The following is a 15342-nucleotide window of genomic DNA, read 5'->3' as shown; positions in this document are numbered from 1 at the left end:
TTTTCATCTTTTTATAATTATAGCTCCTGTTTGTTTTTGTATCTTATTTAACTTAATAAGTTAATTTGAGATGGAAATATTCCATTGTTTCAGCTTCCTTTTTTGAGGGACATTTTGAGGATTTTGACCCATTAAGTCATGATATAGGCTAGAGAGATCATGGGTTCTGTTGCTGTGGCAATTGTGATGGCCATCTTGCAAGTGGAGAAAGAGCAACGTTCTAATAGGAAATATTGTAAAAACAGGGCATTGAAATTCATAGGGTAAAGTGTTTAATTTAACATATAATGGTATATTTGTGGTCCAAATGAAGCAAAGAACGTATGTGTTTGTCAGGACATTTTTTCTCCGACTTATGAAAATAGATATTTTTCATAACACTGCACTGGTCTATATTTCATGCAGACCCTGACTATGTTTGTGTCACAAACATAGTTTTAATGGACACAACCATTCATTATCTTTCTGTTTATTTAATTACCATTTCTACAAATTTTAAATTTTAAAAGTATTAAAAGTATGTTTTTATAAGATTCTTTCAAATTAGTTTGGTAAAACATTAGATAAAGTGAAAAGAAAAAAATAGTACAATTACAAAAACATTTATTACAAAATTATTTGGTGGGAATCTCCATCACAAATGGCTGCCAGAACTGTTTCACTATCGGCAGGTGACTATGGACCAGTAGATTCACTCTGTCACTGCATCCAACAGATCAGTGTGTGGATGCAAAACAACTTTCTCCAGCTGAACTCAGACAAGACTGAAATAATCGTTTTTGGCCCACAGAAACAAAGAGAAAGTGTTAGCGGTCACCTCCAGAGTCTCGCTCTAAAACCTACAAACCAAATTAGAAATCTGGGGGTAATAATGGACTCAGACTTGAACTTTAATAGCCACGTCAAATCAATAACATCAGCAGCTTTTTACCATCTAAAAAACATTGCCAAAATCAAAAATATACTGTCAAAACCAGATTTAGAGAGACTTATCCACGCGTTTGTCTCCAGTAGATTAGACTACTGTAACGGCCTGCTCACTGGTCTCTCCAAACGAGCTGTAAAACAGCTGCAGTACATCCAGAACGCTGCTGCTCGGGTCCTGACCAGAACCAGGAAGTATGAGCACATTAGTCCTGTTCTCAGGTCTCTGCACTGGCTCCCTGTGGCTCAGAGAATAGACTTTAAAGCAGCTCTGCTTGTGTACAAGTCTCTCCATGGCCTAGCACCAAAGTACATCTTGGATATGTTAGTGCCATATGAACCATCTCGGACTCTGAGGACCTCAGGGACCGGCCTCCTGCTGGTGCCCAGAGTCAGGACAAAACATGGGGAATCTGCGTTTCAGTTTTATGCAGCTAAAATCTGGAACAGTCTTCCTGAAGATGTGAGACAGGCTTCTACTCTAACAATGTTCAAATCTAAGCTAAAAACAGTTTTGTTTAGCTGCGCATATGACTGAAAGGATTTTTTCTTTGCACTCTTCTCTTTTGTTTGTGATTTTATTAGTTTAGAAAATCAGTTGGATTGATAATTTTTAATTTAGTTAATTTTATTGTATTTCTGTAATTTCTTTGTGATTTGAATGCATTTTTCCTGCTGTGTGAAGCACTTTGAATTGCCTTGTGTATGAAATGTGCTCTACAAATAAACTTGCCTTGCCTTAATGCCTCTGTTGTCATGGCAACAGCATGTTGACTGCGGCACCAGTTGGAGCAGTCGGACTTAATTTTGGTCTGGATTGGGTTCTTTGTCTGGACCTGGTTTGGACTTGGTCAGGAATTAGTGTCTGATCTAGATTTAGTTTCAACATGATTGAAACTTGGTCCATGTCCAAGTCTTAGTTTTAAAAAATTACTTAAAAAAAATAAAATCTAGACAACCAAAAACCTATAAAGAAAAACATGAAAGACTGTAAAAGGTATAATAACCTAAAAAGTCATATTAAAATGAACAAATGAACAAATATTGCCGCAAGCGGCAATGATCGGCCCTCGCCACGCCGCCGCCACACCGCCGCCACGCCGCAAGAGGAGGGGGCGCTAACGCGCCCCAATTGTCCTTTTATCACGCCTACTGCTGAATCTGTGACGCTGTCACATCTTCTCCCCTTTGTTTTACCATCAAAAAGCTATTTTATTTTGAATTCTTGGCAAAATGTGCTGCTTTGCCACACAGACACCATGACTCTTTGAATAAAATGTGAATAACTTTTGACGGTTCACCCCTGAAGATGAGTCTCACCAAATTTCAGGTTAATAGGGCTAACGCCCTGGGAGGGGTTTGTGAAAGTCTAAAGTGTAAACATGTTCTGGCGATTTCCCCATTGGACTAACATGGGAGGTTTTGGTCATCGCTACAGCAAAACCATAACAATTATGACATGGGTCTCATTGACTTTTTTGATGGGGGTGCCAAAATTAAGTTGTGTGTCAAATTTCATAAAATTTTGCAAAACTAAACATTTAACCTCCATATAAAATCTGTAGGGGGCGCTGTGGTGCCAAATTAATTTATTTCACTTCAAGTACGTTTAGCGCAAAGAGTTTAACAACTGATTCTAATTTGACGCAATTCGGACTTTATCTGCGCAAACGGCAGAAATGTTAAATTTGGGAGATTTCTGAAATTCTAGCTAAAGTTTGCGGCTTCGCCGCACAGAGACCGTGACAGGTATCAATGTAATTTGGATAACTTTTGATGTCCCACTCCTCAGTAGCATTTTCACCAAATTTCAGCTTTTTAGGGCCAACGCCCTGGGAGGAGTTCGTAAAAGTACGACGATTGGAAAAACTCCCGAGTCCTGCTTAGCCATTTTTGAACCAATATGGCCGACATTTGGTTGGGTGGACGGCGTTGCCGTAATAATATTTTTTACTTCTCTTGTCACCATCTACCTCTGCGCCAAATTTCATGATTCTACGATCAGATTTTTTTTGGGTCATTTCCTATCTCTCAATGCATTTTTGGTACATTTGGGGGCGCTGACGCGCCAATTTTTTTATTTTAGAAAAGGGAAATAGCCAGAATGTAGAGAGGCACGATTTTTAGAGGTGTGCAAATTTTTGTGACTTTTCATCAATGTTCACTGGGTGAAAAATAGGGGGGTTGGTCCCGAGAAGAAAGAAGAAAGAAAGAATATTAAAGCCGCAAGCCGCAAGGGCCGCCGGCCCTTGCCTTGAATTAGAAAAGAACTTGACAGACGGGGACACATTGGATATGGCCAATCCAGTGCAAATGAACACAAGTGTCAGTCAAATTTGCTGCGCCGCCGCACAGAGACCGTAGCACTCTGAATATAAATATGGATAACTTTTGATGCCGCGCTTGTGTAGATGATATTTCCCAAAGTAAAGCTTGATCGGGCTATTGCCCACGGAGGAGTTTGTTAAAGTGTGAAGCGTAAATGTGAACATTTCAAAGATTTGGCGTTTTTCCCATTTGTGACAGTATATTTGCAGCTCCACGGCACAGAGACCGTACCACTTAAAATCAAAATATGACTAATTTTTGATGCCCCGCTTGTGTAGATGATATTCCCCAAATATGAGTTTATCGGACAATCGCCCTAGGAGGAGTTTGTTAAAGTGTGAAGCGTAAAAATGTGGTGATTTGAGCGATTTAGCGATTTTCCCATAAGGATAACATGGGATGTTTCTGTCATCGCTACGGTTACACCGTACAAAATATGACTTTGGCTCTCATACTTGTATGATCAGGATGGCAAATTAGAATTTTGTTCAAAATATCATGTCATTTGGAAAAACTCTATTGTTTATAGGCCACTCTGAAGGCCAAATAGTCAGAATTCTGGGAAACGTTTGCGGCTCCGTCGCACAGAGACCGTAAAAGTTATCCTTAAAATTTGGATAACTTTAGATGCACCACTTGTTTAGAGGACGTACACCGATTTTGAGGTTGATGGGCAAAACGCACTAGGAGGAGTTTGTTAAAGTGTAAAACATAAAAATGTGGTAATTTGAGAGATTTAGCGGTTTTCCCATAGGGATAAGATGGGAGGTTTCTGTCATCGCTACGACTACGCCGTAAAAATTTAGGCATTTTTGTGATTGGCTTTTGTGATCGGGACGGCAAAATATAATTTTGGGTAAAGTTTAGACAATTTTGGTAAAACTAATTTTTGACCTTCAATGTTAATTTAAAGGTCACTCTGTAGGGGGCGCTATCGCGCCCATTTCAATTTTGTCAGCCTAAACTGGTCCAAACAAGAAAGTTTAACAACTGATTCAAATTTGGTCCTAATCGGACTCGTTTTGATCAAATGGGAGCAATTTTTAGATCTGCAATATTCCAAAATAAGTTGTCCAACTTTGTGGCTGCGCCGCACACAGACCGTAAAAGGTATCTCAAAAAATTGAATAACTTTAGATGCCCCACTTGTCCAGAGGACGTACGCCGATTTTGAAGTTGGTGGGCAAAACGCCCTAGGAGGAGTTCGTCAAAGTTTGACGTGAACAAAATGGCTAACTCAGCGTGTTCATTTTCGAAGGAAGATGGCGGGCATAGGGTAAGTCTGGGGGCGTGGCCACAATAATATTTTTTTTTTGTCCTCACGAGAGGAATGCGTGTTCCGAATTTCGTAGCTCCACGACAAAGTTGACCTCGGGGCGTCTCCCATAGGCACAATGTATTTTGACTTTTGTCGGTGGCGCTGTCGCGCCATTTTTTAATGAAAAAAAAATGGCCCAGAAAAAAACAAATTTTTCGCCGATTCTGAATTTTGGGCAAAGTTTGGTGAGTTTTTGAGCATGTTCAGGGGGTCAAATTAGAATTTTGTGCAAAATATCATGTAATTTGGAAAAACTCTATTGTTTATAGGCCACTCTGATGGCCAAATAGTCAGAATTCAGGGAAACGTTTGCGGCTCCGTCGCACAGAGACCGTAAAAGTTATCCTTAAAATTTGGATAACTTTAGATGCCCCACTTGTCTAGGGGACGTACACCGATTTTGAGGTCGGTGGGCAAAACGCCCTAGGAGGAGTTCGTTAAAGTGTGAAACAGAAAAATGTGGATATTCGAGAGATTTAGCGATTTTCCCATAGGGATAACATGGGAGGTTTCCGTCATGGCTACGGCTACGCCGTAAAAATTAAGGCATAAGTTTGATTGGCCTTTTGCTCGGGACCCCAAAATAGAATTTTGGGCAACGTTTGGAACATTTGTGTAAAACCAGTTTTTGTCCATCAATGTTCACTCAAAGGCAACTCTGTAGGGGGCGCTATCGCGCCCATTTCAATTTTGTCATCCTAAACTGGTCCAATGCGTGGAATGCGTGTTCCAAATTTCGTAGCTCTACGACAAAGTTGACCTCGGGGCGTCTCCCATAGGGGCAATGTATTTTGACTTTTGTCGGTGGCGCTGTCGCGCCATTTTTTGACGAAAAAAAAAATGGTCCAGAAAAAACAAAATTTTTCGCCGATTCTGAATTTTGGGCAAAGTTTGGTGAGTTTTTGAGCATGTTCAGGGGGTCAAATTAGAGATCAAAGTGCAGATGAAGAACAAAAAAAAAAAAAAAAAATATTTTTAGCAAAAACAATATAGCCGTTTCCACTATAACAACAAATTATACATCGTTTGAAAGCTCTAAGCCTTCCCGATGCCGCCATGGGGTGGAATCATCATTACGAGCGCTTACGCGCTCGTCACTCCCTATTCCGTCGGGATGCCCCGCCCACTCCCCATAGACTTCCATTGATTTGAGCAGATACAAGCATGGCCCATGCCTGCGGCATGGATTCTCGCGTACGGGACGATGCCAGGAGGGTTTCTGGAGGAATGCAGCGCTTCGCGCTGCTGTTGTCAACAATTAGTGAATGAGCTACGCCCATTCACTAATTGTTGACTATTTCTGTCATAGCAGGAGTAAGTATGCATGATCCATGCCTTCGGCATGGGCTAGTTCACTGTACTTGCCAGGGGCGACGGCATGTTTGGTCAGACAGTTGCAACTGTCTGCAGGAGCAATAGGTCCTCCGCCCTGCTGGGGCTCGGGCCTAAATATTCCGATGCGAAAACAATGTTTCCCATTTTTCAAATATCATAAACTATACATTTTCGGAAACCGCGAGCGCTTTCCTACCTCATGGTGTGGGTCCCTGGTCACTGACGGGTACTTTCGTTAATTTTGAGTGGGCTCCGCCCACTTTGTGTTTTTGGCCCTCTATACAGTAATAATGTTAAATTTTTGCATTACATGTTTATATGCACGGAACATGCAAGAGATGGGGAACGTATTCGTGAGCTATTTAGGGCAAATGAGTGCTTTATATGGGGATGACGACATCTCAATGTAAAGTGCTCGTTTAGTGCGCACTTTTGCACGGGCTTCGCCCGTTTACAAAGGTAATGTTCCATTTTCCTACTACTAATTAGTATGCACGGGGCGTGCATGAGTGAAGGAGTGCGTTAGTGAGTGTTTGGAAGTGGGCGAGCGCTTTGCGCTAGGCCTCTCGCCAGCTTGTGGTGCTCGGGCCTAATAATAATACAAAAAATACGACAAGACGTAGGCCGAGGTGCAAAAAAATCTGAAACCTGAAAAAACCTAAAAAGTAAAGTAGTCACACAACTAATGTAATCTCTCAATCTATCAAAGACACATCTTTAGCAGCAAATGAATCGCATTCTCTGGTGTGAAAGGTCACTGCTAAAAAGAAGAGCTGAGCTGTTACCCAGGCATTCAGTGTAGTCTACGGTATAGTCTGAATAAATAACCACTTTCATAAAACAAAAACAAACAAAAAACGTGGAATTGCAGTAAAAAAAGAACGGTCTGCTTATCCCTATAGTTGCTTTATTGTCTCTGACGTGAATGGATGACACATGGTTGACGTTTACAAAAAGTTGCTCAAGCACGAGTTACAAAAATGAGTCTTTCACAACTCTGCAGTGCTCAAAACATTTACAACTAAAAACAGAAGACAATTCCTTTCGGTTTTGGTCTGAACAACACTCACTGGGAGACAATCGAATGAAGACTGTACATGTAAGTAAGGCAGTGTGCTAATAAGAAGCTCCATCTCCGAATATTCATTCACATGTTTCTTTGGTAGGACAAAGTTGTGATCAAACGGTGCCAAAATAATCACTTTTTAAAGAAATTACAGCAGAATAACATTGTACTCAAACATTGATACATTAACTCCCCGTCAAGGTAATAAATCATCTCTTATCCCAAATATGGCAGATATAAATGAAGCAACTCCAAGCTTTACATAATTACATTCATTTATGAGCTACATGATGCTGTAGGTTAAACTTTTGCAAACATATCAAATAATAGACATAACCCTTATGAGTCCTCAGAAAAAACATGGTTTACATTTATATTAACATTCTGAACACGTAACCATTGTTACAACTCTCTTAACCTAAACCTTAATCTTAACCTGCTGTATTTTAACACACATCTTAACTTGTTGATCTAATATTGAAGATTTACATCACAGGGACCTGATTTTAGTCCCCATAATGTGATGAATACTCGCCCACAATTTGGGGTTTACACTTTCTCACTCAGTTTTTATATCAACATTCCAGTGTAATTTGAGCCTCAAACTGAGCTTGCAATGTGGAATGTCCTCCGCAGATAATAAAGACATTCTTACATGGAAAATGAAACAGTGCTAGTGTGCCATTATTGGGGACCGATGGGGTGTGCACCTGACGACAGACAGCAGCAGCTGCATGGTGGAGGGACAAAGGGGGGTCAATGACTGCCAAAAGTGTCTGGACTGGAAAGCAGGGTCAGAGGTCACAGGCAGCCAAACACATACAGCCACTCAGAAGTGACAGACATGGAGGTCTATTTCTGCACTCCAGACAGCTCAGTCCATGATAAAAGTGATTATCAGGTAAAGTGCTTGTGCTCTAGCGTCCACCAGTTCCACAGCGCATGGGAAAGGGCAGACCAAAGACAGTAAATGATGCCATCTACAGCGTGTGACATTAGGAAATTGAGTCAAGTAAATGTATAGTTTTAGTGATTCCAGTTGAGTTAAAGATCTCGAAAGGTTTCATTGTTAGATAAATTTGCAAGAGGCATATTGATGGGACTGTTTACATTTTGCATGGCTGTGATGTTTGCATATCTCACACCGGTTGTTTTCAAGAGAATGCATTTTAAAGCACAGACTTTGAGGGATAACCGATATAGTAGTGTTATTACTTAGATATATGAAGCTATACAGAAGCTGTAATAACTTTATTCTCGTAAATGAGCAAAAATTTAGTCTTACCCTAAGAGTGTAGTGTAAAAGCATCACTTTGTCTGCATCTACGCTAATAATAATCTCACATAAACCTGGACGTAAGACCCGAAAGCAGCGCCATGATTGACTGAGCGTTGGTGGTTCGCCCAGTGTCACTGAAAAAAACGGTTCCTTAGTCATGTATGTGAATTTTAACAATGTGCCAAAGTTTTTGTGGGAACTAGTTGAATTTGTATACATACCGATACTTCCTTTTGCAGTTTGAAAATCAGGCCCTTCAGCTTAAATCTGTCCTGCCCTTTTGGTTGTGTCCCTCATAAAATGGTTATGGAAGAAATTATATTAAACATTTAAAAACATGCTAGGTTACTGTGATGCAACTCGAGCAGGTCTTAAAAGTCCCTTAAATAGAACTAAAACAGTGCCTGCACTGCGCGCAACACCCTGTGATCTTAAAAGGCATTGCTGTGAAAATAAACTAAACTTTTTAAAACTGATCTACATGTCAGTAGTGTAGTGAGATACAATGGAGATTACAGTGAAGTACTACATCAGTAGCTCATTCTGGTCTAAAGAAAAAAGTACCTTAAAACCAAACAATCAGCAGTCACATAATGGAGAAGAAACAGTTACATTCTCAAAGTAAAAACCCTCCACAGCACAATTACCCCCTGTACTTTGCCGTTTATGATTCTTCCCACCACCGATCAAACAACAATACTGTAATCCTCATGATTCTTGCACATATTAAAATAAACTGTAAAAAAAAACAGATGCATCAGTGTGGCCTCAGAGCCCCATTCTGATGCGGAACATGCCCTGGATCAGCTGTAACCTGAACAGTTTACAGTTGGCAAAGCGCAGAGGGGTGCAGGTGGTTTTGGACAAGTCAGTGGGCAACATGGTCTTGGTCTGGTGCCAGGTCCCGGTGCTGCGCCGAAACTCGCGGATGTAGTCAAAACTAGTACCTGTAAAAAGATACACACTTTTAGCATTGTCAATAATATACAATGGTTCCACTGGTATAAAATGTCTGGAACTCACCCGTGTCCAGATCGCCAACCACATAGATGTTTGGACCGATAGGCACAGCCCCATACACAAATGAAGAGCTGGTCATAATACACAAGCTCTGGTCATCCAGCAGCATCCATCTGAAAACACAAGGTTACACTCCTCAGAAGAAAATGGCTTTACACTATAGGCCAGATTAAAAGGATTGTAATTGTTGATGATGCTTATGATTGCGCTACACACAATGGAATTTAGCCGTCTTTTTAGCTGAACTGTAAAATAGTGGTTCCCATCCTTTTCCCCGAAATGTGTACGACCTCGGGTGCTGCCATATTTGTTTTGGTTTGCTGCCCTATGATTGGTTCAACTGCTTCAATCCACCGTTGGATGTGAGCTCAGTGAGATTAGCACAAGATGACTGTGACTTGATTATTCTAGCTATACAAAGTAAAGGTTTGGGCACCACTGTTTTAAATAGAGATGATACTTTGCAAAGTGAAGAAGTATGTAGCACCTCCTAAACTCGTCATGATAAAACTCAGATTTGCAGGTCATCATCTGTCTCTGCTCTGGGTTGTCGTTCTCTTGGCTCCGGACTCCTCCAAATACATACAGCTCCTGTCCAATGCCGCACGCCACAGACCCAAATCTGAAAACACACAAAAGGCCTAAATCAATTAAAAAAAAACAGCCCATGTCTAGTGGAAATGGCAGAATTCTGGGGAATAAGTTCCAGTAAACTGCCATTTCCACTTAAAACCATTTTAAGTATGTAGTGCAAAACATAAAGTAAATGTTGTAACTCCTACGTTTCAAGTGTCAAAAGATCTGATTTATGGGAATATGGCAGTCCTGGGAAATCCTCCTGATATAATGACAACAAGGCATTGTTTTCTACTGTTTTTACACTTTGTCACATGCTCAGATAATCCTTGAATAAAACATATACATATAATATTTTATTGTCAACATATCATCTTACAAACCAATAACTTTATAAAGAACATAGAATTTAAAATATCGAAGTACAATTTGACTATAGTAAATGTCTGTAGCTGTAATGAGGCATTTCGAAACACTGGTATTGTTCCCTTGTGTAAAACACTTGTACTGACTAAAGTGTGACTAACATGCTGTGTGTGAAGAGAAAGAAACTAAACTAGTTCCTATGGAGAAATAAATCCCAGCAGCTTGAAGCAACAGTGTAAAGCCCAGGGCAAACTGAAAGTACCTTCTCTCCTTCAGAGGACACAGGCCAGTCCACTGCTGAGTCTTGGGGTCAAAGCACTCCACAGAGTCGAAGAGTTTCCCAAAGGAGCCCCCTCCCATGGCATAGATCTTCTTGTTCATCGCTGCGTAACAGCCGATCTGACAGTCCACACACAAGCGTTCATGTCACAACATGCACATACAGTTTCAATTTGTAAATGGCTCGCGTCAGTACGTAAGAAATGCAGACAAGGGCTGACAAAGGCCAAAACCAATCGAATGTGTTAAAAACGCACCTTCTTGTCTCCATGGGGAGGTTAGTGCTTTGCCTGGAATACTCCATAGTATCTAAATAAACCACCAAGCCAAGTAATAGATCAGATCTGTGAAGAGGCGACAGTAATGATGCATGTTTTTCCAATTTGTTTAACAGTAAAACTTAATCTGTAATACAACAAATACAAAATAGATTAGATACCATGGAGCCTTCCAGGCAAAGCAATAACATGGACACAAGCACTTTAAGTTAGGTAGTGCACCTTTAAAGTAACCCCAACTCTTAAAGAGTAGCAGTCTTTTTCTAGTTTTGTTTATTTACATTAATCATTACGAGCCTTCAAAAAGCTGCAGCTTTTAACTATTAGCCAACTATTAAAACACAGCTGTAAAACATTGTACAAAAGGGAGGACAGTACCTTGCGGACCATGGTCAAATTTGTCTGTGTTTTCCATGTGTTGAAGTGCGGGTCAAACGCTTCCACAGAAACTAGCTCCATCACCTCATTCTCTCCTCCCAGGACGTAGATCAGCCCGTCCAATTCCACAATACCAAAGTTCTGCCGGGTCTGAAACACATGCAAAAGTGACCATTTACTTTTTTATTAAATGTGTTGGGGTATTTTTACTTTTATTTTGAATGTTTTTGAATTCCAAATCCATTAGCATAAGGAAGCGTTTCGTTGTTTCAGGTGCTTTAAACAAAACTTGCTGCTTGCCACATTGAATTAAGTAAGAGTATTTCTATTTAGTTATTTATGCGGCATATGGCCGGCCTAACTAACAAATGAATAAGGCAATGTGGCACTGGTGCGTCAGTGATTTGGTTACTGACATACTCAAATGTTATCTATAAAAGCATTCAACTAAAATCAGACTAGTTGATGTATGTGTCCTGATAAAACAAAGATTATCTTCTTGTTATGTGGTCATTTGCTTGTTTTGTTTAGACCTTATCAGTTTTTAGATAATGCAAAAGACAACACTGGAGCACATTCACTCATTGCAGCTGCTCAGTGTGAGTATCATGGCATTTCAGCAGCTTTAGTGACACCCAGTGTTCAGACCAAACAATGGCAAGAACTGGGTCAGCCTAATATCACAAAAATCTGTGTTCAAAAGAACTGAAAGGCTTCATCTACGTCTCACAGCACCAGTCATTCATTTGTGATTAAAACATGTCGGTGTAATCCCTCATCCGTCCAGGAGTGTTCCATTGTAGAAAGAGAGTCCAAAAAGAGTCCAAATGACTACAACTGAATCTTTTTCTACAATTGTGATTAAAAGCAAAAAAGAGATTCCTTTTTTGAGTTTTGGTGGCATTGGTGGTTCATGTACTGACCACTGCCCTGAGGAGGAGTGAAACGCATTCCTCCATCAACCTTAACCGTACATTTGGAAAAGAGGGTGAAGACACACTGTGTGGGATCATCTAAAGAACCCCAGTTTTAAGTCTCATTTTAAGCACTGGTGGGAAGTGCTGAGAAGTAGTAAATTTACTCAAGTACTTTCCTTAGGTAGATTTTTAAAAATACTTTTTGTTGAATAAATATGACTTTGATTGTAAAGAATGTAAAGAAGTTGATCATCAAGAAACAGAAATAAGGAGCTTTACCAACTACAGGATGGTCAAGTCTATCGACAGTGATGCCGAGCACCCTCCGTGTGTGTGTGTGTGTGTCAATAACAAAACTTGTAGCACACAATTATAGAGAAGTTACCGGTGCACATTTAAACAAAAGCACAGACCATTTTCTCACACTGATGTTCAAAGTAACACAAAAAACCCTCAATTAAACAAGCTCAGACAACCTGTTCAGACTGGACAGAGCATGAAAGAAAAAGGCTAGCTTACCCCAATCAGTCCGTACTCAAGGGACAGACCAGTTCTGAGATGGCTTATTCTGTTTTTTTTTGTTTTTGGAGGCATTTAATAGATAAAATATAGCCTAATTAAATTTCTGTTTCCAATTTACTCATTCTAACTTCCTTGTCTAATTTAATATTTTAAATAATTCAAAAGGGTTTTACAGGATGGACTGGATTATTGCCTCAGGGGGAATTTGTTTTGCACATGAGAGCAACTACAATCAAGAAAGACATATAGCGGCCATTGAAGCTTCAAAGTTATCATTCACAACACTTACCTAAAATGATTTGGAGAGAAAAAAAGAAAATCTAAAGAATTGAAGTAATATTTGGCCATATTTGGTTCATTTGTACACTTCAAGCTCCCCTGTGTAAAATTTCAGCCAAAAAATAGACTGAAATGAAGGCATTTATTTATAATAGTTTTATTATTAGAGTTTTTTTTTTAGCAAAAATCCTTTACCTCCCCAGACCCGACACTAACTTGGCCTGATGATGGGCACAAGAGGAAATATGTACCAAAGTTTGATCTTAAAGTTTATACCTCCATTAAGTCATGACGGTCGTCAGGGGTGCTGCTTTAACCTAAAGACAAGTAAACCATATAAAGTATTACCTGCAGCATTGGTGGTACAGGGCTCCAGCTGTTGGTATCAGGATCATATTTCTCTGCAGTGTCCAGTATCTTGCAGTGTTCATCTGTCCCACCCATCACAAACAGAAAACCCTCTGAAAACAAACATCAGATGTTATTCCACATTTGAGAATTATGCAATCTCATCAATGCCATAACCATGGGTTAGTGACCTGCAGACACCATCCCATGTCCCAGTCGGGGAGAGCTCATGGGCTGCAGCTCGATCCAGCCCTGTCGGTTCGAGTCGTAGAGAGGGCACATGCAGCGGGTCTCAGCAGTCGGCTTTCGTGTCCTGAGCAAACGAAATACAGCAATTACTTGACTGCAAGTTGTAAAGTGCTCTTGGGTGGAATTTGTAATCAAATTATAAAAACAAAAGCATTACAAAAATATCTGATATAACATGAATTAATACTGCATCTTCTGCGATGTATGTACAGATAATCATTACTTACTTACGATCTTCTCCTCCAGCAATAACAATGCACTCAGAATAGCCCCGAGGTTTAAATGATGCCAGCAATGCCTCTCCCTGAAGCTGCCCTGCCCCCAATACAGACTGACAGTGGTCTCGGACCACCTCTCTCATCAGGGGCTCACCCATTGCCTGGAGAGAGCACCAATAAAACATGTGGGTATTTTATACAATACTGTATTGTACAGTGACATAATAATACCTGCTCTCTGAGGTAACATATGTCTAGGCCCTGCATCCACACAGTGGACATCACCTCCCTCATGTGCACCTGCATTTAACATGGAAACATATGAAACTTTAAATAGTCTTCATCAAACATAGAAAATACATGTAGAGTATTAGATGACTGACCCTGCGATCCTCCGGGTCATGAGCAAACCACCGCACAGCTGCCTCTAGCACATACTTCTCATTCCCTACGTTCAGTTTTTCCATAGAGAAGATCTCACAGAGCCGGTCATGAGGAAGCTCCCTGAACTCCTCTGTGAGAGCCACATCCCTGAAGTGCGTCTGCAGGAACTCGGTAGCAGCGTAATGGACATGGTACAGACAGTAATGAAGGGAGAAGAGGCGAATACCAATGCAGTTCTCAGCAGTGATGCAGCTCTCCAAAAACTGGCAACACAATAACTTCAGGTCAGTCATGAGCAGAAGGTCTGAGGCCTGCACCATGTCTTGGACCATGTCTTCACTCAGAGTGATCTGGCGAACAAGGAAATATAAAATATACTGTAAGCTGTGTTTTTACAACTCGTTGTACCACATGTAACGCTAAACTATATAATAATTTGCTTCTTGTCAGAAAAAATAAAATGTCTGGTCTAATCGGCTCTTTGGCCATAGAGCTAATTACAGCTTTCAGAACTATTGTTGTGGAAATTTTCCCAATCACAGCAGAGAAAAAAAAGACATATTTAGGAGCAAAAGGCATGCTTGTTCTTACTTCACCACTGAAAATGTAGTCCAGGATATGTTTCATGGTTTCCATAGAGACGCCCTGGAGTTCAATTCTGTACATAGAGCCATCTTCCTTTGGAGGATTGTAGTTTAACTTGGTCCTAGATAGTCGAGCAAAAGACAAGCGTGACAACCAATGACAGCAGGAGACACACCCATGTTGCACCCACACGATAAATATCGTTCAGACATGCAGAGATTCTGTAGGTTTTGGAAGCACAATGGATGGTCCTACCTGACGTAAGGGCTCGCAGCAGCCAGGATATTCTTCTGGACGGGAAGTTCCTCTCCGTCCACCACCAGCAGTGCATCATGGAAGCTCTGCTCTTGCCAGAAGGACCGCAGCACCTGGAGGAGTTTCAGGGAGTGCTGTGGATCTGACACTGTTGAACCCGAGTCGGGCATGTCTGGGACTGTGCCTGGGTTTAATGATCTGCGCATGTAATAAGTCAAATCATTACAACAAATATAAATGCATGTTTTATTCTATTATAGGCATATAGAGTTAAATAATATATATGATGCACCTATAATAAAGCCTCACTTAACTCAACAGTGCGCACAATGAGTAGTGTAAAACCATACGAATTTTGTACAATTCAAAGTCTATGTTGACCTTTCAAAGAGTGATCAACCGCACAGAAGACTCGGGACAAGAACACATTTGCACCCC

General features: G+C 40.6%; 1 protein-coding gene across 1 annotated transcript; it reads right to left on the bottom strand.

The window, feature by feature from the left end:
- Positions 1-6796: 6796 nt before the first annotated feature.
- On the bottom strand, positions 6797-15128 carry gan (gigaxonin). The gene is made up of 12 exons (XM_072435904.1): positions 14905-15128; positions 14656-14770; positions 14064-14414; positions 13912-13980; positions 13690-13841; positions 13405-13526; positions 13214-13326; positions 11148-11297; positions 10475-10611; positions 9758-9892; positions 9274-9383; positions 6797-9197 (listed from the first exon to the last, which is right to left on the bottom strand). The coding sequence occupies exons 1-12, from the start codon at positions 15108-15110 to the stop codon at positions 9019-9021; spliced, it is 1839 nt and encodes a 612-aa protein (XP_072292005.1). The 5' UTR covers positions 15111-15128; the 3' UTR covers positions 6797-9018.
- Positions 15129-15342: the final 214 nt, after the last annotated feature.

Source organism: Eucyclogobius newberryi, unplaced genomic scaffold (assembly GCF_026437365.1).
Source record: "Eucyclogobius newberryi isolate DKJ021-1_F unplaced genomic scaffold, fEucNew1.0.hap1 SCAF_7, whole genome shotgun sequence".
NCBI lineage: Eukaryota > Metazoa > Chordata > Actinopteri > Gobiiformes > Gobiidae > Eucyclogobius > Eucyclogobius newberryi.
The sequence above is the reverse complement of the archived record's forward strand: the minus strand, read 5'-3'. Positions and strand labels throughout refer to the sequence as shown.